Source organism: Anabrus simplex, chromosome 1, assembly GCF_040414725.1.
Source record: "Anabrus simplex isolate iqAnaSimp1 chromosome 1, ASM4041472v1, whole genome shotgun sequence".
In the NCBI taxonomy this organism is placed as follows: Eukaryota; Metazoa; Arthropoda; class Insecta; order Orthoptera; family Tettigoniidae; genus Anabrus; species Anabrus simplex.
This window is the reverse complement of record NC_090265.1, coordinates 1,339,050,034-1,339,077,702: the sequence shown is the minus strand read 5'-3', so window position 1 is coordinate 1,339,077,702 and position 27,669 is coordinate 1,339,050,034. Positions and strand designations below refer to the sequence as shown.

Sequence of the window (27,669 nt, the reverse complement as noted above, 5' to 3'; positions counted from 1 at the left end):
GACCTCAGTGGTCAATTGCCAAATATCAGTCATGTGAATAGCAACAGTCAGAGCTCAAATGTAGATACCAGTCGATCTCAAAGCTCAGGGGTCACCAACGTTATTAACATGATCAAGTTACATGAGGACCAGCCCAAGAAATTTAATGGAGGTCCACATACCACGCCGAAGGGGTTCCTTAAGGATCTCAGGGAGTACATCCGGGACGCCAAGATTCCTGAGGAACGTCAGTTGAGGGTAGCTGAAAGATATTTAGAGGGGGCACCACTTTTATGGTTTAAAGGCTTCCGATACCACTTTGATACCTTTGATGAATTCCAGAGGGCGTTTCTCAATAAATTTTGGAGTACGGAAATTCAGCAGAGTCTTAGATTAGAGCTATACTCACGTCGGTATAATGCAATAGGCCCTACAAAGTTCAGTGAATACTTTATTGCCCAAATGGTAAAGTTCAGAGAACTTGAGGCGCCGCCCTCGGAGCAAGAGTTGGTACAGGCCATCCAGAAGCAGTTACCTCCCGAAGTGCAAAGGATGCTCATTGCATCAAAGGTAGAGACCCCCATGCAGGCAGAAATGATCCTTAGGCAATTGGATCATACCCATAATCAAATAGCACCCAGAGGGGGACGATCGCACGAGCAACATGTAAACACTGTTAGCCAGGTCCCAGAGGGAAGTCAAGAGGTACCTGAGCAGGGGAAACCACAGCCGACTGAGCGGAGGCATGAGTTTCGGAATAACTGGGAACCCTCGCATCCACGAAATGAGGATTGGAAAAGGCGTAGGGGTAATTGGAATTATCCACAAAGGAGGAACCCTTACTGGAGGCGATACGATGGGGACAGAGAAAACCAGAGGAATTTCAGGAATGGACTTAATAACCGCAGGGACTGGGGAAATAATCGAACCCAGAACTTCCGCCGTGATGAGGATGAACGGTACCGTGAACGTGTTCAGTACACCGACGGGTTAAGGAAGGACCACGAAAGAAAAAAATGGCAGGGGGCTATACAGCGCCAGGACGTCAACACCGATTGTTTCGGGGCTGAAAGTTTGGAATTCCAGAAGGCACATAGGCAAGACCAACGAAACTCCGGTCTGAACCCGTTTGCGCCAGATTTTGAGCAGGAGTCAATGTCGACTCTTGATAGAAGAAAAACAACTTCAAATTCCCAGTAGGAATAGGTTCAGAGTCTTTCATCCCAGATTCTGAAGGAGAGACCACTAAATGACACACGTAACTTCAATAACAACAGGAAACAGACTTCGAGCGACTCCCAATTAAATGATGACCGCAACCCAACAGGAAATTTACAGATTGATCATAGAGCAGAAGAAAGAGTTCCACTACAGGATGACGCAGCCTTACCAGCTGGGGAAAGGGTCACCGAAGAAGAAGAAGAAGAAGAAGTACAACCCGTAAATATGATCGTCACGTCGAGAGAAAGACAGGTCGAGGCACCACTCCAAGGACAGGCAAGCAGTGGGAGTAAAGAAGAGGAAGACGCTGAATGTTTACAATGTTCATTCTTAAGAGAAGACTTTGTTGATGACATCTGTAACGCAATTCTATTGTTGGAAGAAGAAAACAGGGAAATACGTGAAAGTAACAGAGCCCTACGTCAAGAGTGAGATCGGCTGGGAAATTTTACGTAGAATCATGGTTCATCTGTATCAAAATTCCCATGTACACTTTAGAATTTTGAAGGAATATATCTGTTTAAATATTTCCCCTTTCTGGGTAAACATTTCGTGGTTGTAGGTGGATTATGAACCCATAATTCTACCGTGAGAAAATTTTTTATTTTTCCCAAATATTTATTTGGTATTCAGAAACTACTGTATGTTTGAGGGCAGCCATTTTGCGCTCCCAAGAGCCCGATGTTGCGTGGGAAGGTTCCCGCAAGGCGAGCTCGTGGATTGCCGGGACACCTCGGTGGAACTCGAGTGCCCGACAATTTTCTAAATTAATGAATTCTGCACAACGAGGGATTTTGACAAGATAGTAAAGGAAGAAATAAATAAGCAAAATTATTCATACACCCTCTGTGAAGACAGGGCCATCAGGGAAATTTTTAAGTGCATTTAAGCCCAAGTACATGGTGGCGTGAGAACAGCGAGCTAGTTACACGTGCCAAGGTCGTGGGCAGAAGAAAACGCGCGAAACGCACGGGCAGAAACAATTTATTTCTCGTGTTGTGGGTGTAGGAAAATTATAAAATTAACACCTAACGTAAGTGCAAGTCTGTCCGGAGTTCTGGGACAAGTCTTATCAAAATTGGTCTATTAGAAGCAAATTTGGCAGATTTCACAACCAAGCCTTATAGAGGGGATAGCGTCCTTCTGGAAATTATAAAAGAAACCCCCCACCGTAGATTTTTCAGTGTCGATCTGGAACTTGAAGCCGCGGGAGCTCGTGCCCGTCGTCATTAGAAATTCGCGCCAGATTGACCGACAATAATTCAATACATGTTCGTGGCTAAAGTCCATATATTAGTTAAGAAGAAAAGTGATTGGAGAAACTGTGAACGTTTGCAGACGAACTGGGAAGGTGTAGGCTGGTTGAAAATTACACAGCAGATTTTATTTTTATCATTTCCTGTACTCTTGTAAGTGAAGAAGGTCTGGGGGAAGCGATTCAAAATAGTTCTACTCCCTTATCGGCCGAACACCTGTTCTTGTTGAAACAACGGGGAGAGAAACCACTCTGGGAGGCGCATCAGACAGTTAGAGTCGACTGCAGAACGAGGGAAGTTCGTGGTGCAAGTTACAAAGAAAGTGCATTATTTATGGTAAATTTAATCTCGTGTGTGTGAAGGGTAGTGTTTGGATGAGTGAAATTTTGAAAATGAAAATGTTATCTGTGAAAATGAGTGGCTAAGTGCGAGGTTGCTGGAGATGATGTAATCAGAATGCTGAGAATGTCACCAATGTGCAGGTCTGTCTATTTTATATTATGTAGTTAGTTAGTTAGTTCCTGTCTGTCCTAACAAAATTTCCAGATGATTGTCGGGTGATATGCGTAATTATCAGGCGAAAGGCGTTGTAAATTTTGGTCAGCGTGTGAAAATTTCAGTGTGTAAAGTTCATGTCAAGAACGGTAAAATGCGACGCTTAAAATTTTGTGTTGAGATGAGATATCATTCAAAGTGCGGATTTGTGAACGTTATAAGTGTAAATTTGTCGTGGCGAATATCGTAAATTCAGGTGTCAGTTGTATTCAAAAATGTTGAATAATAATAATAATAATAATAATAATAATAATAATAATAATAATAATGTCTACCGCGGGATGAGGAAATTCTCCTATGTCAAATTGCATTAACCAATTATTTTTACAAGGATCGTAAGCATATTTAGATAATGTCAATAAAATTTGTTAGAGTCACAGTCATTAATGGGAAGGAAATTTTTGAGACATCGTGTATACCAGTATTGCGAAAGGTCGATGTGTGCTCTTGGATTCTTGAGGTCCGGAAGTCTTAATAATAGTAAGGTAAGAGATGTGTTCAATGATGGTTGTCGTTTTCATCAGGGGATCGAAGTGTGAAAAAGGGTCGTGAAGGAAAAGGGATTGAAAGCGATGGATTTATACGTACGTGGAGATGAGATGGAAGTAATGCCGCTGGGATAAAGCGAGGAGAAAGTGTGTTGAGACAAGTTGTATTTTTGTAGAGGAAGTATTTAGAAACAGGCTGTGTGAAACAGGCTGTATTGTTTTCCGCAATCAATCCGAATTTGAGACGACTATGGTGTGAATTTATAGAAAGATTCCAAGTGAAAACGACTCTTGTAAAATGTTACAGTCTGGGTAGTACACATCCAGTGATCTATGTTACGTAAAGCCCGCATGGATGATAAGAGAACGAACAATCTTCAGGATCAGAGAGCACTTTGGACACACGGTTGGGTTATATTTAATTTTGTTCATTGGGGAGGTCATGGATAAGATGGTTGGAATTGATGATAGGCGATCTGAGAATTTCGAATGCGATGGTGATGATTATTATTTTGAAGGCGTCCACTAAAAGGGTACCCGTGTGTTGGGAATTTTCATTTGCTTCCCTAACACGTCAGTGCACAGGCTGAGATTGCGTTCGAGGTGGAGAACCGTTCGTCACGTTTATTTATTTTTTTGAGTTCACATATTATAATGATGTAGACACTTACTGTACTTTTCGAGAGGTAGACACTTGCTGTATTTCGACTTGCATTCAGTTGATAATAGAGACGTTGGTTCCGTCGTGCGTATTTTGTCTGACCAGATTCAGTGATATTGTTGGAGTTGTTTGAGAATTGCATTTCGCCTGATATGTTAAGGGAGACGCAGTACGACCCACTTTGACGCCCGACGATAGATTTAGGACGTCACGTGTTTATTCTTGGAGTCATTGATGATGAGACGTCCTAGTTCACGCCCGACGATAGGACTTGGAAGGCATCATGTACGTACTGATTAGGTTTAGGGTGTACAGATTTCAAGTGAGCCCGACGATAGGTCTGGGATGGTAGCTGTACACATTCAAGTCTCGGTTAAGATGTTCCTTTTGTTTGTTTCTTTGTGAAGTGGCCTGGTTGAAGGTAGCCATTACAGTGCGATATGATTTATTGTAGAGGGTCTATGCGAAGCTCTCATTGAGATAACGGGACTGCTGTTGACAAACGAGGGCTGTCCAAGTGTGGGACATCGACCCGATCTAGATTATATTTTTACTGTGTTTCTTCGTGCGTGTTAAGCTGTATGACTTCGAGATGTTAATTTATTTTTTTTACGGACTTTATTGTTTCCTCGTCTTGACGTCCGTTTTCATTGATAGTGTGCATTATTGACACTCAGTGTTTTGGAATGAGACTTGAGTTGCGAATGCGGTTTCGATTCGTCAGCCAGTAATTTTATTTTATATTTTAATCTTGTCGTATTTTCATTCGTATTCATAGTTAGAATAAGTAAGTAATCACTTTACCAGTAGTGTGTTGGGACAGACAGTAAATAGAGAGATCTGTACTGGTAGCATTGTTTTTCAAGGGAAAGAATTCCTTAAAATTGTAGTACATTTTAGCGTGGACTGGTAAATTTATTAAGCATAATAAACCCATTTCTAACCTGAAAATCGGTTCAATAATAATATTTTCAAGTGACTTTTCACTTTTTGATTAACTTCAGTGTTTGGCATTTCTTCTAAATGCATGATTAGTAAGTGTTTCCTGCATTTCGCAGTTTTGTTCCTTTAGAACGACTTAACGTAAGATCCTCCCGGATCATGTTGTTGTTGGTTCCTTCCGAACAGTTGTTTGGGGTGATGCACGTTTAGCATCGGGACTACCTTATCACTTAAGGGTGTCATGAATGACAAATATATGGTGGAATTTTATTTCAATTGTGAATGATGCCATTAACTTGTAGTGAACACCATGCTTTCCTATAATATTTCGCAACCTATCCAAAGCAACTGATAGTCAGTTTGGTTCGATTAAGGGTCCATTCGGCGGATGTTCCGTATCCATGAAGGGTATTTGACTGGTGGATAACCTTAATTAAGAGAAAATCAGGCGTTCTACTTGTTGAAAGTCAGATTTTCCACGGATCGTGTGGATTAACTCTCAGTTCTCGTTTGGAATGATAGGTGCCCGGTTTTCAGGTCTTCCCTTTTTCAGTTTTTCAGTTTCGCTGTCCACTAACATATTAGCTTCTCTGAAGCAACTCTTCGACATTGGAAGAAACGAAGTGACGTTATGTAATGTGACTGTGTTAGGAACTTTTCAAAAATCAATAATTAAATGTTTTTATGTTTTGTGGCAAGAATGCATATTAAATTAACGATGTTATCGTGCTCTTTCAGTTTAAATAAAAGTTAGTAAGCACATTTTTGCTCCTCATTTCAAGTAGTTAGGCTTTCTTCTGAACCCCATCGTTTGGTTAAGATCGTGACCGAATTTATTCCCGCAACGACCCAAGATTTAAGAGTTCTAAATTGTTCTACTATAGCAGCCGTGGCCGACCAACGATGGAATGGTAAGTTCAAGGGTTCAGTATGTATGTATGTATGTATGTATGTATGTATGTATGTATGATCTTTTCTTAATAAATTCTGGAAGACATTACGTTCTGCTTCCACGAACCATCTAAATATGAATTTGATATACATAATGTGATTGAATCCCCTTGCTCACGTATTAGCTTTACTGGAAGTCAGCTCATTTGGAGCTAGTTGCTGGGTTGCTTCCCCGAGGTTAATAGCCACTTACTCATGGAATTAAAATGTAATTATTCCAGAACCATCACTCACATGTGACTGAGACTTGACAGCACAAACGTATATCACATGTTTCAGCAGATAGAGACAAGTCAGCAGAGAAACTTCCCCAGCAATTAACGGTTAGTGCTGTAATACCACTACAAATCAACCTGTGAAATGAAGAAATGCAGGTACAGTTGTAGGTTATTATAAAATTATTACGAGAGGAAATAATCCCATTCTTCCTACTATTTATACAGTACCTGTATAGTACACTCCATTACGGAAGAAGTAACAGGATCTATTCCTTAAACACTCGGATAGCCAGATCTGTCGAATTCTCAATATATAGTAGCATTTTCAAGGTACTGATGATCATGCATGAAGTATTTCGTGGACATACAAAAATAAATGCGTGACGTAAGGACGAGGTCTTATGAATTTGAAACCTGTTCCGTGTTGCGTAAGTCTATAGTCTTGGACCATCATCTAGTTGATCAAAACAAGGGATAGTCTACATGACTCATCAGTCTAAGAGGCTGAACATAAAAAAGGATAATGCCACGCATTGCGAAACGGTTCGCTCTTTTTGTGATTCTTAAAACATTAAATTCAAAGCTGTTATCCTGAATAAAGGCACATGATTGTGATTACAGTTTTAGAGGGAAGTATAAGCGGGCAACCATCCTATCTTAATCAGAGGAAAGTTGCAGATTTCCGACTTCTAAACGTGATGGTGTCTGCAAAAGAAAGGGAAAGACCGCGAAGGGCCTGAAAATGAAATACTTCCTAGGCTTTGAAAACCTAATACTGTAGATTTGGAAGAGGACCTGAGTTGACTAACGGAGGTCAGACAGGAGAGATGAAAGAAAAGAACCTGGCACAAGTAATTAGAAGCAACGTTCGAACCAGCCACGGGCCCTGTGGTCACTACACCACTCTCCCAAGTTGGAGTCTTTCTCCCGTTTCTTACGACAGGCAGGGTGCATCGTGGACGTATTCTCGTGCTCCTACCCACAGGGAGAAATAGATAATAATAATAATAATAATAATAATAATAACAATAATAATAATAATAATAATGTTATTTTTACGTCCCACTAACTACTTTTGAAGGTTTTCGGAGACGCCGAGGTGCCGGAATTTTGTCCCGCAGGAGTTCTTTTACGTGCCGATAAATCTACCGACACAAGGCTGACGTATATGAGTACCTTCAAATACCACCGGACTGAGCCAGGATCGAACCTGCCAAGTTAGGGTCAGATGGCCAGTGCCTCAACCGTCTGAGCCACTCAGCCCGGCAATATAGATAGATAGGGTGCATACATAGATACATGCATTGGTATAGTTAAGGCTAATAGGACTTCTTTTACACTAAACCAATAATTATTGTACATTGGAATCATGATTTATGCTATCGTAATTAATACTAAATAAAGCGAAGTTACTGTAACACAATTAAAATATGATATAACGGAAATAAAATTACATTCAGTGAGACATACAGAGTTACATGATTGTAAAATGAATAATAATAGCCAGAAATAGCTAGGCACTTGAATAAAGAGGAGATTTAATCCTTTGTCCCACTTTACGCCAGCAATCCAGCCAGACAAAAAAACCAAGTACGACTAGAATAACAATGACTACGTTATAACGGCATCTATGATGTCTGCAATGCTGGGGGATGGAGACAACAGAAGACGGGAATCTTGTCTGCAAGCAGCCGGGCGAAGTGGCTCAGATGGTAAAGTGCAGGCTGTCTGCGCCCAAGCTGGCGGGTTTGGTCCCTACTCAGTCCGGTGGTATCTGAACGTGTACAAACACTCCAGCCAGGTGTCGGTAGGTTCACCACCATGTAAAAGAACTCCTACGAGATAAAACTTCCGGCATCTCGGCGTTTCCGAAAGTCGTAAAATACAATATTTAATCGTACGTATAAACAATGACAATTTTTTGTTGATGATGATGCTTGTTGTTTAAAGGGGCCTAACATCTAGGTCATCGGCACCTTTTTTGTTATGTACAAGCCAAGCTACATCAAATAATAAGAGTCTGCATTCAATTTAAGATTATGAAGCAAACTTCATATGAGTAGTTTTTACGGGGAATGAGGTGGGCCACTGTTGGAATTCAGGACATTGCGATTAGCAGCGTTGAACCTATTTCGATAACCATGAATGTGTATGAATCAACGTTATAACACTGATCTTGATATCCAACACGCCTACTATGACAACTGAAACATTTTGATTTAAAATATGTAAATCATTTGTATTTATCACCCACCGTTCCTGAGATACACGACATCAGTCATTTACACGTGTTTAACGTTGTATCAAGGTAAAAACAAACAAAAGTTTCACTAGAGCACTGATTGCTACATGAAGTACTAATGATTTAGCCATGATTTGTCCAAATCCATCACTTGACACATATTGTATTTGTCTCTTACACAGCCGCGCACGTGAATTTATGCAACCTCTGGACGCCATAGTATGCACTGTTACTGACAACAAAAAAGAATCAATTAAAAAATTTCGGCTTTGTATGAAAAATATGAAAACAATATTCGATGAGAGCTGTACCATAAAAATAAAACTTTGTCAGCATCTACAAAATCTGAGGTGACAGAACAAAACGGTTTTCCGATTTGACATCAACATGAAAAACTGCACTAGAAATAGTAAACATCATGTCAGATATCTGTCTCCCACAAGTCCAACCCCTCGTCCACACCGTGAGAGATGGGCAACGTCACCAAGTAGGGAATAGCCTTGGGGGGGGAGGGGGGGGTGAAGTACAGTGGGGACCGCGTGTGCCCCGAGACCGCTACGGTAGCTGTGAAGGCCCTACAGGAATGCTGAAAAAGATGGTGGCTAACGGGCTCTAGCGAAGCCACGACAGGTCTAGCAAGTCGGTGATGGATATCAACTCGCTTTCAAAGAAATAAGGAACAATAAGCCGGACGGATGTAACACACGGCGTCCCTGGCGAGGAACAGGAGTACGAATTGGAACACTGAATAGACAAACATTGACAGGAAGAGTAGAAGAGGTTGTAGACATGATGGAAAGAAGAAAATTGGATGCATTAGGGCTAGCAGATACTAAATGGAGGGGGAAAGGTAAGAAAGAGTTGCGGAATGGTTTTTGGTTGTACTGGATAGGAAATAATGAAGGAAAGCGAAGTGGAGTAGGAGTGGTAGTAAGAAATGGATTGAAAGAGGAAGTAAAAGGGATAAGTGACTGGTTGATGAAAGTCAAAATAACAGTCAACGAATAACCTGGGAAATTGTACAAGTATATGCTCCACAAATAGAACGCATGCAACAGGATAAAGATGACTTTGAGGAAGAATTGGAGAGACAGCTGAATGGCCAAAACAACGTAGTAATGGGGGACTTGAATGTCCATGTACGCATGGAAAGGAAGGGATATGAGAACGTGCTTGGAGCGGAAGGATGGGAAAATAGAAATAAGGAAAGGGAAACGCTTCTGGATTTGTGCAAAAGAAATGGGATGAGGGTCGGGAACTTGTGGTTCAAGAAGAAAGAAAGCCATAGGATAACCTGGTACAGCAGTGACTGATGTAGGAAATCCATTGTGATCTACGACTGGGAAATGAAGGGGAATGTTACAGATGTAAGGGTAATACCAACAGAGCCCTTAAATAGTGATCACAGACCACTGGTAATGAAACTGAGAGAGAAGAAAATCAAGGAAGAATACTAGGAAAAACAGATTATACAAAAAAAAGAAGAGGAGGAATAAGAAAGGTTCAAGAGGACATTAGTACAAACTGCAGAGGAAGTTTGAGGGAGAACTAGTATCACGAAAAGATCCAAGGAGACCCCATGGTGGAATGACAGAGTCAAAGTGGCAGTTAGAGAGAAGGATAAAGCCTTTAGAGTGTGGTTTTAGCAGAGGACAATGGAGACAAGGCAAGAATATAAGACCAAAAAGGAAGAAGCTAAAAAGGCAGTAACTAAGAAGGAAAAATGGATGGAAAAGTGGACAAACATGGCGGAAGAAGATAGCAGAAGAAATAAAAAAGTGCTGTATGGAATGGTCAAGAGTAAGAGGAAAGGCATGATGGAAGGTGTTAATAATAATAATAATAATAATAATAATAATAATAATAATTGCTTCACGTCCCACTAACTACTCTGCCGACGTACCAGTAAATCTACCGACACGAGGTTGACATATTTGAGTATCTTTAAATACCACTGAACTGAGCCAGGATCGAACCTGCCAAGTTGGGGGTCAAAAGGCCAGCGCTTCAACCGTCTGAGCCACTCAGCCCGGCATGGAAGATGATGTAATGACAGATAAAAATGGAAATGAAGTGCAGGAAAAAGAGAAACTAAAAGGAATGTGGAAGGAGTATTTTGAAGATTTACTAAACCCCGAAGAATGCACTGAGCAGGAAAGTAGAAGCAGGGAGGAAAGAAGAAACACGGAAAAAGAAAAAGAACATGGGGAGAAGTAGAGGCAGCACTGGACATGATGAAAGGAGGGAAAGCCCTAGGTTTGGATGAAGTGAGCATCGAGATGGTGAAGGCAGCAGGAGAGGTAGGGAAACAGTGGCTTTATCGTGTGTTGAAAGTAGTATAGAAGGAGAGGAAGACCCCTGAAGACTGGAAGAAGGGGATAACCATACCCATCTTCAAGAAGGAAAATGGAAAAGCTTTTAAGAACTATAGGGGAGTCATACTGATATGTCACTGAGCAAAGATGTTTGAAAAGAGTCTGGAGAATAGTATCAGAAGGAAGGTGGAAGAAAATTTAAGAGAAGAGCAGTATGGCTTCAGATCAGGAAGGTCCACAGCAGCCCTTATATTCATAGTAAGACAACTACAAGAGCATCGTTATGAGTGGGGTAAAGATCTACTGATGGTGTTCTTGGACACTGACAAAGCATAAGATCGTGTGTGCAGAAACACGGTATGAGAAGCCTTAAAGAAAGGGTCGAGAAGCAGACAACAGAAAGAGTGAGGGGGATGTACCATGGGAGTGTCAGTTGTGTGAAAGTAGGAGGAGAGAGAACAGACTGGTTTGAGCAAAAAGGTAGATTAAGACAAGGAAGTGCTCTGTCACCTTTGCTCTTCATTGTAATAATGGACGAGCTAATGACGAAAGTGGCAAGGAAAATTGAGGAAGGAAAAATTAAAGATGATGTTTGCAGATGACTTGTTAGTCTGGGGAGAAAAGGAAGACGGTATCCAGGAACAGTCAGATGCATGCGAAGATGAGGTGGAACAATACTGAATGAAGTTTAATGCCAAAAGGAGGGAGATAGTGATTACAACTAGAAAGAAGGGGAGACCTACGAGAGGGATAATGCTTGGAGGGGAACAGCTTAGGAAGGGAGAGAGTTTCAAGTACCTGGGAAGTATCATAGAAGAAAGTGGAAGAAATGATACGGAAATAATCGAACGTGGAAATAAAGCAGGAGCGTTCCTGAAAAGTGTCAGAAGCCTGGTTTGGAGCAAGGATGTCCCTCAGAGAAGCAAAAAGTGATATACAGGGCGTACTATGTACCTATTCTGACGTATGCAGCTGAAACTTGGGTAATGAGGCAGAGAGCCGTGACTAGGATACAGGCAAGTGAAATGAAATTTCTGAGAAGCAAGATAGGAGTAACAAGAATGGATAAGATGAGAAGTAAGAAGGATAGAGATATAGTAAAAGAAGAGCCACTACAGAATAGGATAGATGCATTTAGACTTAGATGGTATGACAGAGAATGACAGAGGAAAGGATACCCAGGAGGATGTACGGAATGGAGATAAAAGGAAAACGACGAAGAGACAGGTGGGTGAAAAGAGTGGAAGAGTGTGCACAGAGAAGAGGAGAGGACTGGGCAAGAGTGACGAGCGAGAAGTGGTGGGAAGACAAGAGGAGATGGAGAGGCTTATGTTCCAAGCAGACAGGCCAACATCTAGAAACTGCATATGATGATGTCAGATATCTACCCTTCGTAAATCAGTGTAATCTTCCTCACAACTATGGCTGATATAGCGAATGTAATTAAATTATACGATTCTAACCCACTTGTGTATTAAGTCCATACGTACTCATCACGCTGACCAGCGCTGAACTACCCTGGACGGTAAAATATTATTTAGAAGCTATATATTTGACACAAACAACTACAGCTCATAGAAAAAAGAACACGTAAATCAGAATGTGCGTATGGAAAGAAGAAACCATGAAATGTGATTTTACAATGACTTTTAATCCTGATCGGAGATCTTTTTCTGTTATTGAGGTTTTTGTTTGTCATTGTTTCTCAATGAGGACTGAGCATGAACATTCAATAGACGAATTTTATACAGACAATTCTAGACAAGATTCCAGTAGCCTATATTTAGTATTTAGTTGAACTGGCATTTATTTTTAGAGAAGCACGAGTTGCTTCAGGTGTTCGCAGGTTGTGCAATCGATACAACTACAGCAACCCATCCTTTTACTGTACTTTCCATAGCCTTCTTTCCTTTCTTTCTTTCTTTCTTTCTTTCTTTCTTTCTTTCTTTCTTTCTTTCTTTCTTTCTTTCCTTCTGAAATGCCCTCATTCTTCGAGACGGTGGTAGAAACTTTTTTTCCTTGGATGAAGCAGAAAAGTTAATTTTGCTCCTTAAACAACAATCTCCGCCTCCCGAAACTAATGATGACTGTGATTATTGTTTTGAGGAAAACTACAACTGGACAACCATCCCCTCGTAACAGTAATCCAGTCCTTCGAAGAATGATGGCACAGCAAAGGAAAGGGAAATGCCACGAAGATCATGAAAATGAGGTACTCCCTAGGCCTCGCAAACCTAATACCGTCGGGGTAGGAAAAGAACAAGAATTGACCGAGGAGGGTCAGATAGGAAAGAGGAAAGTGAGCTGTGTACAAGTGGAAACGATGCCAGACTCAACAGCGGACCCACGCTACCAGAAGAGAGTCCGTGGGGAGGGTCTCTCTCAGTCGCTTAAGACTGGCAGGAGATACCATGGATGTAGCCTATTCTACTGCTCACAAAAACAAGGGGACCTCGTTACAAACAATGCTGTATTATGAAATAAATTATGCAGTAAGTATACCGGAAAAAAAAAAATAAAAAAAAAATTATCAGAATTGAAAATTCGAATAGGACAACTTGGGACCACGCTCGTTCAACTGTTGGGCTTCGATCTTTGTCTAATACCATCGCATATTTTCCCTGCGCAACTTCTTTTCTTTCCTCACACCAGGGGGTATTAGTGGGATGCCTCTACTTGTCAGCGGATTGTTGTGATGTACTCGCTTCTCAGCTCTCTGTGGCCCTTTGTACTTTTATATTTTTGCATTATTGCTAATCTTGATTTGATCTCTTCCTTCCCGTATAAGAGAAAGCCAAGTATCGGATTAATATACAGAAACCACTGACAGATGTACAAAACCTTTAAAACGTTGCCGGAACGATCTCAATGCCAACTCCCTTTACTGTCTATAGCTGGTTACCGGCTCCTGGAACTGAAACATTCACACGACTGCCGCCGACATTTCCCTTACTTTTGGCTGTATCGGAAAAAAGGTGTACACTAAAACATCGACGTAAGCTATTTTCGTGCAAAACCAACCGAAAGAGGGATACATTGAGTTTTATGCTTTAGGCCTCTTCTGAATCAATCCCTCCTGTTGAAATTCTTTTAACAAATAACTAAGATCCTACTCTACCTTATTCCAAATTGAAATACCAAGTTTAATTTAAAACCACCCATCCATTTTCCCGTGATGCTGTGACAGACACAGGCAATTATTAAACTGAACTCGATATGACGTCAGTATTCTTGTTAGAATATAATATTAACCGACTGGAATGTCACGTTCAAAAGCAACAATGTCACATGAAATGCCCGATCAAATGAAAAGTGGTACAGAGTTTCTCCATTTTCACGAACAGTACTACGCTGGCGTTCTAACAATGCCAGTTTCCAGCGCTGGAATGACTCCGCCACAGACAACGGTAAACACTGTTCTTCCCTTTTCCGTTAAGTGTGCACCCTGCCCATTCCTATCAGTGCCGCATAGCAGGGATCGAATAGCTGGAATACTATGATGAACCAGTGTGCCATGCACCAGTAGTTATCAGGAAATGTATGAATCAGAGGAATGGCAGGCTAAAGAAAAGGAAATTATCTATCTCCTCAGCTACTTCCCCCAAATATTCAGGAAGGCTATTATACTGGGCAAGCAGCAGTAATGTCATCTATCGGAGATGAGTGGCAGCAGAGGAGGCAAAGCACATCACAACAAACAATAGTCAATGTAATGTTACTGTTGATCAATTTTATGGGCTTTCGATAATGTAGGCCTTCCGACTCTGTGGTATTTTGGCTGATGATCACGCGGTTTTTACGGTAAGACAATCACGAAAGAAAGCACCACCACCGCCATTTAACACGATTGAAAATACTTACATGTTAGCGATGCTCGGTGTTGACGTGGATTAAGAAAAACAAAGCCTAATTTATGAATATTTCTGTTATCATAGTCGGTACGGTAAAACTGTGTAAGACATGCAGTAAACAATCGGCAACTGTGTTATCTGTAATATAACTTATGTTATGTAGTATACATCGATAGGACCACTAATAACACAGATATTTTTAAATTACATTTTAGGCCTTCCGCTAACCACCATTTCATCAAGCGTGAATACAATTAGTTATAGCCTTATTCTCTGACTTTATATACCAGTACCTAATTTCATTAAATTCGTCCGGCTCCATGGCTGGCCTTTGGTCACAGGGTTCTCAGGTTCGATTCCCAGCAGGGTCGGGAATTTTTAACCATCACTGGTTAATTTCGCTGGCACGGGGCTGGGTGTATGTGTCGTCTTCATCATAATTTCATCTTCATCACGACGCGCAGGTCGTCTACGGGCGTCAAAACAAGAGACCTGCACCTGGCGAGCCGAACATGTCCTCGGACACTCCCGGTACTAAAAGCCATACGCCATTTCATTTCATTAAATTCAGTTCAGCCTCTCGTGGCTCGGCGTTGATATGGACTAAGCAACAAAAGTTCAAATATTCTTAAAAATATCAGTTATAGTCGGTACGGTAAAACTGTATAAGGCGTACATAATCGGGAATTGTATTATCTGTAACTTGTATTATGCAGTATTTATCGATAAGACTACTAATAACATATATATCTAACAATTAAACTGTAGGCCTTCCCTTAAGCTGCCATTTCACCCGGTGGGAATACAATTATTTGCAGCTTAGATTTCAGTGTCTTATTCCCCGACTTTACATACCGATTTTCATTAAATTCTGTTCAGTCATTTTCTCACAATGCGCGTACAAACGGCAGACAGACGGAGATGACGGGAAATTAAAGAATGCATTTCCTCCTTACTGTTGACACGACCGATGCAGAAATACCACTCTTTTTTAATTTTGAACAATGTATAGACAATCTTAAAATTGTCTACACACAAAATTAAAAATCAGTCAGTCACCACTGATCTGCATTTAGCGCAGTCACCCAAGTGGCAAATTCACTATTTGCTGTTTACCTAGTATTTGTTAAATAACAGCAAAGAATTGAAATTTGCTGAACATGCCATTTGGTAAATTATTCCAACCCCTAATTCCTCTTCCTATAAACGAATTTGCCCCAATTTGTCCTGTCACTTAGTCGAGCAGCTCGTCTCATTTCTCCAAAGTTTTCCCAGCCCAAACTTTGCAACATTTTCGTAACGCTATTCTTTGATCGGAAATCATCCAGAACAAATTGAGCGGTTTTTTTTTTTTTTTTTTTTTTTTTTTTTTCAGGTCTCGAATCAAGTAATCCTGGTGAGGGTCCCATACACTGGAACCAGACTCTAGTTGGAGTCTTACCAGAAACTCATATGCCCTCTCCTTTACATTCTTAGTAGGAGTCAACTAACGCGAATGCTAAACGGCTCTTCAGCACATCAAAAATTCCCTAAGTTTGCTGGGTTTTATGGACTCCTGAATGACTGTCACGGGCATAAACAAGAATCCATGTAACAATAATACAAGTAGGAACACTAGTAACATCACCATTCACGTGACTGTTGGTAAACTTGGAACGTGAAGGAACACGAAAGCGACCGAGGGACTCTGAACTTGGGAGCGTAGGTTGGCGACCACGGGGCCCTTAGCTGTGTCCTGGCATTGCTTCCACTTACTTGTGCCATGCTTCTCACTTTCACCTATCCTATCCTATCCTATCCTATCCTATCCTATCCTATCCTATCCTATCCTATCCTATCCTATCCTATCCTACCTCTCATGGTCAACTCTTGTTCTTTTCCGACCCCGACGGTAAGTTATTAGGTTCCCGAGACCTAGGGAGTCTTTTGTTTTCACACCCTTCGTGGCCCTTGTCTTCCTTTGGCCGATATCTTCATTTTCGAAGTGTCGGATTCCTTCAATTCTTTCCCTCAGATCAGTGTTATATAGAGGATGGTTGCCTAGTTGTACTTCCTCTTAAAACAATAATCACCACCACAACTACCACCGAACATGAAAGGAAAATATTAGAAAATCCAATGTAAAATGTAATACAGTGTTCCCAAAATGAAACGAAAATAAGCTTACGACTTCACTCTTGAGAGTAAGATTATGTAGAAACCAGATAAGAGACTTTATTTAAGGAGACAGAAATTGCATATGCATAATTTTTGCTAATACTGTAGTTTGATGTCACTGGTTTTGGAATGTGAAAACGCTAAGACTGGAAAGTAGCGTCTGAGGCCGTAAATGATGTACAGTACCAGTATTTGTTTGGTGTGGAAGTGGGAAACTACGGAAAATCATATTCACAGCGTAATACGAACCCACCATATCTTAATGATGATAACAATGATGAGTGCTGTTTAAAGGGACCTAACATCTAAGTCGCCGGCGTCCACCATCTCTTGAATCCAAACCTATTGCAACAAGTATGTCCCATCTGGAGGCATGAATTTAAAAGAGTAAAAACAATAACATCCATAACCCCGAAACTTTTACCTAGAAAATCTTTCTCGAAAATAATATACAGTACCAACATTCTGGTTAAACAGTGTAAAACATTCTTAACAAGACAAAGGTGAGTGACTAACATTTCAAAAATACATGGATATTAAAATGTTATACATATATATTAGTGTAATCCTTCTCTTCAACACAGGATGGTAGTAGTATGTGGCAAACCAGCAAGCAAGCAAGCTAGTAGTTTCACGTGACTGTTGGAATCGTGGCAATAGCTACTGGACCTCCAGTTTTACGTGGAACCCGAACCACAAGACCGCAACTTTTCATTTCAAACATCCTATATGTTACGATGTCACTCTGCCATTAAGCCCCAGTAGTATCTGGAAAGTACATGCATGTACCGAGAGGTCCTCATATCACCATATCGTTACCAGAGCGTTACTCATCTTCCGCGTATTGTACTTTCAGCACGCGAGTGCGAAACGGTTTTTGTTCAATTAAAAGGGAGGGTAAGCTTGTGAATTATATTGCCCGTTCGTGGAGTACAATAATGACTACTTCTAATGAGGGCGTTACACTATCTCTGGCATTCCCAGCACGTCACCAACGTCCAATTTGTACCCTATGCAAGGTACTTTATTCTACAAGGAGTCCATAATTGGAACTTTCACAACAAAGTCATCTCAGTACAGACCATGAAGGACCCTAAAGGAGTGGAAGGTAAAGGCTTCCACCGTCCGTAACCTCGGCACTTGCTGGGGTAGAGTGGTTAGCTCTACGCCCGGTCATCTTTGTCCTCAGGAATTAACCTGGTACTCATTTTTGGTATAGGCTGAGTAAACCTCAGGGCCATGTGCACCTCCAGAAGAGGAAATCTTGTTTCTTAAATTTTACGACCTCCTGACGGGGAATCGAATCCACGTTCTTCCGGGTGAACCGAGCACGCCTTTACCGCCTCGGCCAGGCAGCCCCTGAACTTTCACAGTATCAACTGTAATAATTAAAAACTACATAAACGAGGAAAGTAACTTCAAACGACCATCCAGCAAGCAAGCAAATAAGCTTGTAGTTTTAAGCGACTGTTGATTTTGTAATTATAGCCACGGGACCTCCAAATTTATATTGAATACAAGCCACAGGGCCGTAAATATTCATTTCAAATAACCCACATGCATTCTCCGGGTTTGAACCGAGGCCGTCTATGACTATACGTCCTGGTTAACACGCCCTGTCAACCGACCAATACATTTAGAGGAAAGTGAGGGACCCACAGTAATAGCTCATGCAATAATATTATGAAAGCGCGTTGGTAACCTGTACCCAACTTTCTACAAAAGGAAAGTGAAATAAAATAAACAAAGATGAGACTCCCACGCATCAAATTAGTATTTGCAAATGATATTACTGCAAACTGTAATGGGAATTATATCGAACTTTCTAATGTGTCTCGCATAAACATTGAGGACTCAACAACAACAACAACAACAACAACAACAACAACAATAATAATAATAATAATAATAATAATAATAATAATAATAATAATAATAATAATAATAATAATAATAATAATGTTATTGGTTTTACGTCCCACTAACAACTTCTACGGTTTTTCGAAGACGCCGAGGCGCCGAAATTTTGTCATGTAAGAGTTACGTGCCGGTAAATCTACCGTCACGAGGCTGATGCATTTCGGCTCCTTCAAATACCACCGGATTATCAGGGATCGAAGTCACCAAGTTGGGCTCAGAAGGCCAGCGCTTTACCGTCTGAGCCACTCAGACCGGCAGCTGTAAAAGTGTATGACGGGGCACCGAGCAATCGCATGCACAAAATACTCTGCTTAATGTAAGCAGTTAGCTGAACATTGATAAAGTGAGCCAACAATCGGACATAAATGTATGTTTCTGAAGATCGAAAATATAAACAAATCATCCAACAAAGCCGGCAAAGAAGAAATAATAATGTTGTTGACTTATCGTCCCACTAACTACTTTTTTACGGTTTTCGGAAACGCCGGGATGCTGGAGTTTAGTCCCGCAGGAGTTTTTTTTTTTTACATGACAGTAAATGTTCCGGATTGAGCCATGATCGAACCTGCCAAGTTGGGGTCAGAAAGCCAGCGTTTCAACCGTCTGAGCCACTCAGCCCGGTAAGAAATAACACACGGAGCTAACAAGAAAAAGAAGCAAGCTTGTAGTTTTACGTGACTGTTGATTCATGATCACAGCCACATAACCTGCTGTTTTATGCTGAATCCGAACCACAGAAATGCGATTTTAATTTCAAAAATCCCTCATGAATTGGCCAGGATTCGAACAGCGACCGTCTTGATAAGGAGCCAGTAATGGCACCACTCAGCTACCACGCCCCGCGATTATATGGAGAATTCCTAGTATGAAATAGGGTGCATTTCAAGACGAGAGATAAACATATTGAAGATCATAAAATAAAGTAACCTTAGTAGTGATGGTAGTGGCATTGATTACTATTTTAAGATGACTTTACCACTGGCCAAACATCTTCCCATACCGCTAATCAGAAGAAAATAAAAGGAAGCGTACTAATTCTTCAAGGAATGAAGGCATAAAAAAGGGAAGGGCCGCAACGTGCGTGAAAATGATTGACTCCGTAGACCACAAAAAAAAAAAAAAACCGCAATGCCGTCGGGGGTGTAGAAATCAAGAATTGGTCAAGGGAGGTCAGATAGGAAATATGCAAGCGAGAAATGACACTTGTAAATGGAAGCAATGCCAGACTCAGCTACAGAACCTCACTGTCATCAATACACACTCCCAAAATGACAAGCCCCTTGAGATTATCCCGTTTATTTGTCTCTTACGATATGCCGAGGATATTGCCTCACCCACAGAGGTTCAAATTAGGCTCAGATGGCCACGATGTTTTACCGCCTGAGCCACTCAGCCCTGTTAAACTCAGTAACTTCTGATATGAATGTACCATGTCTACTCGTGTACAGAATAACCTGTTGAATTTAAGCTGAGCGTTGATCACATGATTCAACAACAGAGCATCTATCAAAAATGTTTCTGAAAATGGAAAATCCAGGAACTCCTGAAACAAAGCCGACGAAGGCATAAAGGGAGGAAAAAGAACAGATGGAGAGTTCCCAGTATGAAGTACGACATATTTCAAGATGAAAGAAAGAATATTGAAGATACAAAAGATATTTCAAGTCATACAGTAAGTTAGCAACAGAACGGTGGTTGTTCACTTCAAAGCACATCACTTGATAAAACGAGTCAGTTATTCCATTCTATTCAGTTTCTGTACAGACGACTGTTATAGTTAACAAGAGAGGTCAAGGGAACAGACAGTCCGCAATCACAGGCCCCCTATGGGTCTATTACGTCCATCCTGTTTTCCCGCTACCGTGTACAGCACGTTATCCTGAGCTTTCTGTATCCTCTTGATGATGAGCCATCACATTGTAAGTCAAGAGAGAAATATCACAAAGGGCAGAGGAAAATCTCAACATTACCGCAGACTTCACAGTGTGCGTGAAACCGATAACATGACTGAAGCAATCAATCAATCAATCAATCAATCAATCAATCAATCAATCAATCAATCAATCAATCCAATCAATCAATCAATCAGATTCGAGACGCCCGAAACACAACACGATGAGGTTCACGTGGAAACATATGAGCCAACCATCCCATTCTGTCGACAAGAGTACCAGTTCGATGATATCCAAGTCATCAGATTAATGGCTGACGCTAGAGGAACCATTCCTTTCTTTTTCGTCAAATTCTGCAAATCATTTAAGCAGAGACTGCCTTGATATATTCAATCCAAATCCTGAAGAACATCTTCTCCGAAACATTTTAATGAAACCACATGTCAAATATATTATCAACTCTTCACAATTATTTTTAAAATGTATCTTGTTTTACTGTATACTTTGTCCTTAGGAGCGATCTCCAGTTGGTAAAAGTCAAGATAAATACAATAACAACACTGGTCAACAAATTCAAGTGATATGTCGTGCTTATGTAAGAACAACTGAATGTAATCATACTGCGTCTAAGATACGTAGGTCTAGATGCCCCCGAGCTTGAAGTACAGTACTCTCCTTGCATATTTATAAAACGAGATGCAAGGAAGAGAAGACCCTACTTAGACTACTGGCGTCGGAATTTAAACATGGGATACGAACAGTGAAACTCCCAGATCTGATGATTTATCGTCCGATAAGCCGATTGTGAGTCCTATGCTACCGCGTAATGTTTCACCCAACTCAAATCTTAGTAAATTGTTTCTTTGTTAGAGAACGCCAGGAAATGAAAACTAGTCATCGGCTGTAAAACGTCCTAACATGAGTCGTGAAGAAAATGTTACAATATGTCTCATGTATACAAGTTCAGATCACTTGCTTCTGAAAATCACTAGTTTCCTAACAAAACACAGCGAATCCTCCTTCAAAGGAGAGGAGAAAACCCGTTATAATGACAAAATTAAGTACGTCAACAAGCCCCTTGCTTTACAATCAATCCCCCATCACAATAACTTCGTTCCTAACACAGAATATCTCCAATTAGTTACCGCCAATTTAAATTTAATTTTCCTCATGCAGTGTTCTTTTAGTCGTCAGAGTTTAGTGTTCTGTTTGATAATGACTTCTGTACTATAGATTGAAGCTCTAATTATTATTTAATAATAAAAAGAACAATAATGTTATTGCGTTTACATCCCACATTTTTACAGTTTTCGGAGACGCTGAGGTGTTAGCATTTTTTCCCGCAGCCATTCATTCGCGTGCTAGTAAAGTTACCGACAGGAGACTCACGTATTTGAGAACCATCATATACCACTACCACTGACTGTGCCGGGATCGAACCTACACACTTTAGCTCAGAAGGTCAGTGCTTCTACCGTCTAAGCAACTCAGCCCGGCTATTTATTATTTGGAGTTGCAATAGAGATGTACTGAAACATAACCAATAGATGTCTCACGTGTAGTAGGCCTAGACGGTATGCTCTTTCCGTTTGTCATTTGTTTGTTTTCATAACGGGATTTCTCCGCTGACAAGCGAAGTTGAGCGCCGTTTGTTTTTTCATACAAAGTAACGACTATAATTAGTTTTCCTAATGAAAGTGTGTTCTGAGAATTTCAATTTTAGCCTCCGCTCGCCATAAGACCTATCTGTGTCGGTGCGACGTAAAAAAAAAAAAAAAAAAACTCTCATTTGTTTCTCTGTTTTCAACTTTAAAAGTAAACGCACTTCAAAGTTTTGGACTAACCATTTTCGTAGTTTAACTCTGTCATGACGTCATACCTACAAAAATAATAATTCCGACTTAAAATTTCGATTTGATAAAATTGTGACCCTTGCTATGAAAAATGCTGTTCGTTTTGCTGGGATCGTATGTAAACCAAGGAAGACACACGCGTTTAAAATTACCACTGTTGAGCCCACGTAGGAGACCTATGGATAAGTCTCTGTATCCCGAATCACAGAGTGGCCTATAATTTGAAACTGGAACGTCATCAATTTCAGACATTCTAAAAACGAAATAATTCAACAATTCCTCGTTCAAAATATTTCTGTCTTATGAGCTGAAAAGAGGTCTTGGAACTCAAAGAAAAAAGAAGAAGATAAATTGCATTCAGAGCGACTAGCAATAGTCACTGCCAGTCCTACTACGGTAATGTCTTGTTATGTGTACGCTCCTACCTTAAAAACAAATGATACATTTCAGACATGCCTTTCAGAAGCCTATTTGCACTTACGGAATTCAACTTCAGCTAAATTACTAAAATAATCTTGCTATAGTTTATACTTCACATTATATCAACTCTGATTTTTCCTCTTATTTTTCTGCCACTTTTCTTCAGTTCTGCTTTCAAATTATTATTATTATTATTATTATTATTATTATTATTATTATTATTATTATTCGCTTTACGTCGCACCGACATAGATAAGTCTTATGGTGACGATCGGACAGGAAAGGGGTAGGAATGGGAGGGAAGCGACCGTGGCCTTAATTACGGTACAGCCCCAGCATTTGCCTGGTGTGAAAATGGGAAACCACAGAAAACCATCTGTCGAGAGTGGGTTTCGAACCCACTATCTCCCGAATGCAAACTCACAGGTGCTTTGAAATTAGCGACAGTCATTGCATCTATATTCCCCTCTTTGACATTATTTGCAGAAGAAAACAGCTCAATTTTCTAGCAATAAAAATGAAAGTTTCAGTTTGAAAACCCCAGATTCTGAAGCTCTCCATATAAATAACATGCAACACAAATGCGAAGCGGGAAGCGCATACCGGCTGTTACAATATTGCGCTGCCTAGCGGATACGTTTGGCGTAAGACATCCCGATTTGGGAATGCACACCAGAATAGTCACCATCCTGACACCAGTCGACTGTACGTGCGAAAATACACGGGAAACACACACCCAGGACAGTTCTTGTTTTCCATAATAGCATGAACTATAAACATTCATTTTTGGCTTTCAACATGTCTCATAAAACGAGATTTAACCTGACACATTGGATACTTTAAATACAAGTAAAGCATGGGACCACTTGGTAAAAACGCTCAAAAATAAACTTTTGATGCCATTTTAGCGAACACTGATGGTTCTCATTATCAGCATATATAGAAGATAACTGTCAATTAAATACAAGTGATCAAATAAAATCGGCTTTTTCGTAGCCAATGAATTTTGTTTTATTTCCTTAATTTGTTTAAATTCGCAGTACACATATAGCCTAGGTTTTCGGCGATAATGGGATATTTCATACAAGGGAGGTTAAAACAATTACTTCTCTCACTCAGTGGGAAGCGACCGTGGCTTTTAATGAAGGCATTTGTTGTGTGAAAAGAGGAAACCAAAGCATTTGTTGTGTAAAAAGAGGAAACCATCTTCAGGTCTGCCGACGGTAACATTCGAACCCTGATCTCCGGAATGCCAACTTACAGCTGCACAATCTACATCGAGCGGACAACTCACTCGGTAAAACTTTGCTTCTTTAACAAACTGAATACGTAGATGAGTGTGGTTTTCGCTACGGCCACAAATTGATTTATGTCCATATTTTTATTATGAGACAAATACAACAGTCATACGCAAAATGCATAGCAGAAGACAAGTCTCCGCAATAAATAACAACGATTAAGGTCATATTCAATCCATGATTCATTGCGATGTTCACGCCTACATTACCATTCATCTACGATATACCGTTTCTCTTTGCATTCTGTAATAGAATACAACTTATTTGTGAGATTTTTAGCCCTATACCGTTTACATCCCGTATGTTTAAAAAAATAACCGCGCAGGAGCCGACACGGTCAGGTCGTTATCCACAGTGGTCTTCCAATATGCAACGGTAAGTGAGGCGTGACGTACCTTTCACGGCTAAACATGAATCGTGACTGTCACATTTCTCGGACGGTACAAGACAAAATAGCAGCAACGATGAGCTAGAAATACAGATAATCGAGCTATGGGCAGATTTCATATCCTCTAATGCTCAAAAGAAATTAATAGCTGACAGATCATTATCAAAATTCGGCATATGTTTCTCTCCAGCACACGGTCTGCACAGCAATAAAAAACATACATACATTATCATTATAGACTGTTATGCCTTCCAGCGTTCAGTCTGCAAGCCTCTGAGAATTTACTAAACGTCGCCACAATCCTCGATTTGCAACTAGTGTTGTGGCCTCATTTAGTTCTATACCTCTTAAATCGTTAGAAACCGATTTTAACCATCGTCGTCTTGGTCTCCCTCTACTTCCCTCCATAGCAGAGTCCATTATTCTCCTAGGTAACCTATCCTTCTCCATTTGCCTCATTTTAAGCAAACATTTTAAGCAATAAAAAAAATAAAAAATACACCGAGAGAAATCCCCAGCTTCTAGTACAGCTCGTCAAATTTCAAGGTGGTCTGGAACTTGGAAGTGACCAAAAATTCACTTCATCACTTTAATTGACATCTTTCCTAATTCCGATACACTGCTTAACTAAACTTCATTTTCCCTGAATATTTACCTTCAGTTGCCGTAACTGTGAAAAGGAAAGATGTAGTCTTTAGATGTACAGTATTATGTTCCAATGGATCTACTGTAAATAGGTTATCTTACGTTTAATGGGGAAAATACGTAACTTAAAGACGCTCTTGACGGATTTTTAAATAAATAATTAAATATAATATATTATGTGAAATAAAAACAAACAAATTTGCCTAACATATAAACAACAAAATACACTGACGAACAACTGAATTAGAGAAGCAATGTCGTCACACCCCGTATGGCCGTGTGAGTAACAGCTGACCACAGGATGGGCAAGACACGAGATCTCTGCGCCTTTGATTGCGGCCAGATTATCTGTGCCAGGCGTATGTGTAATTCCATCTCCGAAGTCTTCCAGGCACGGGTTTCCATATTAAATGTTCCATGAGTACGTGGATTCGGGGAATACTATCACCAGGGTAAACTGCCATGGAATTAAACGTGTTGATGACGAAGGTGAGCAGAGATACCCCGGTGGGATGTTGACTCCTATTGCGAGGAGATGGTTCTGGATGGTGTAACTGTTCACACTTCGTTGCTCCTGAGTACATGCTCGGGAAACTTGTTGAAAATATACAAACATGTTCTGGATTTTGTTCTCTCCGTGTACAAAACGAAATTACAAGATGCCAATGGGTAGGCATATCAGTTCTCCAGGATATCTACCGAGAACAGGCCCGTATGAGGTAATAATTTCTTTACTTCCAAGCAGGAAGAGATACAGAAAGTCTCCTAGAAACTATGTTCGTACTGTGTATTAAGAACGCATCAAATCTAGAAATACGTGTGCAATTCGAACACAATAGTTAAGGAAAGAGTTGTGGACCAACTGGAGCTGAGCAGTGAGATATGTGGGTTCGTCTCGAGCAGTGCCATGGAGGTGTGTCAATAGGTCAGTGACGCCATGTGTACTTTAATGATATAGATAATAATTTGTAGTTTAGATGCTAAATACTTTTCAATAATCTGAGAGTGGCCTATTCTTTAATTCAACAAGCTATTCAAATGAACGATAATCATCAAAGAAATATATTTCAGTGCAGAAGAATTCACGTTGGTGAACAACAATATCAAACAAGTCCAAAACTTGCCAAGGGATTTCTTAAGTGCCGGTAAATCTATTGACACGAGGAAGGCATATATGGGCACCTCCAAATATCAGCGGACTAAGCTGGGATCGAACTCGCAAGAGGCCAGCGCTCAACCGCCTGAGCAATAATATTGTTTGGCGGGATAGGGTTATGAATTTCAATGACATCCTTTACTTTCGAGAAGTATACTCAATGCTTATCTTAACCCTAAAGTGCCGTATCAACGAAATCAGCGGTAAGAGATCAGAATAGTATGGGCTAACACTCATAAATCAGTTAATTGAAAACCTCTCGGGTAAGAAAAGGTTACGACTGTTCTAATGCTTCATTTGCTCCAGGTGTATTAGGGCCTACATAAATGATAGCACAAAATTTCAGAAACTTTCTGTATTAAAATCACTACTGAATATTAGTGTTCACCGAAAGGTCAAACATATGGACTGCGATATCCAGATGTGTTCGTACAAATGTATAAACTTACAATTTTCTTCACCTTATCCCGGTATTTCTGGGACCACTGAAGCCATCTGGCTTGGGTTTTGGCCGGGGATTTAAAGCCGAATGCCCTTCTGACAACATGTGCTTTTTCGCGTGAAAATTCTAACTCGGGATCGACCGGGAATGTAACTTCGGCCATCCGAGTGAAAAGCCTACAGTTAAGCTACTACCCCCCCCCCCCCAATGGAAAAGATCTATACAAGTTTTAATTAGGAAAGTTTCGCAACCTTTCGAAAGAGACGATCCACAGCAATGTTCTAATCACGTGTCAACTAACGCTACAGTTTAACGTAGAATCCAAACCACAGAACCGCGACTTTCCATCCTAAATAAAGTTCCACGTGCACTAATCGGGGGCAAGAATTCTGGTTCAACGTTTGAAACATGAGGTTTCTTCGGCATATTTTTATTAAATTAAATAATTTTCTTTGATAAACTTACCCGATTTCCGCTTCTCATCGATGACAAGTGACTTGGATCTCTTGACTCGTAAAGATCGCCTCCGGATAGACCGGAGAAAAGATTCCGGCATTTTCATCCGGGGAGTTTCCGGAGGCTTCCGATCTGGAAGCAACCACTTGGTGACGAACAGCCTGAAGCCGGTGCTAACACGTGCGCACGATAAAACAAGGTCAGCGCGACTACACTATCACCGTATGTTCATCGAAAATAGTACACTTTCAACACAACACACATTGTCTTGAAAGTCATCCAACACTCGTTTGTTTATAATAGAACCTTTCACTTCCCTATGTCTTACGCTTAACCCTGATAAAATTACACTGGAACATAGCA

The 27,669-nt window shown here is 40.5% G+C and overlaps 1 protein-coding gene across 1 annotated transcript in view; it reads right to left on the bottom strand.

The window, feature by feature from the left end:
* Nucleotides 1-27,445, bottom strand: part of CenG1A (Centaurin-gamma-1A) — a 528,156-nt gene extending 500,711 nt beyond the window's left edge. Inside the window, exon 1 of the mRNA XM_067137775.2 lies at nt 27,316-27,445. Within this exon, the coding sequence (XP_066993876.2) occupies nt 27,316-27,412 (97 nt within the window). The 5' untranslated portion in view covers nt 27,413-27,445. The remainder of the gene's footprint in view (nt 1-27,315) is intronic.
* Nucleotides 27,446-27,669: the final 224 nt, after the last annotated feature.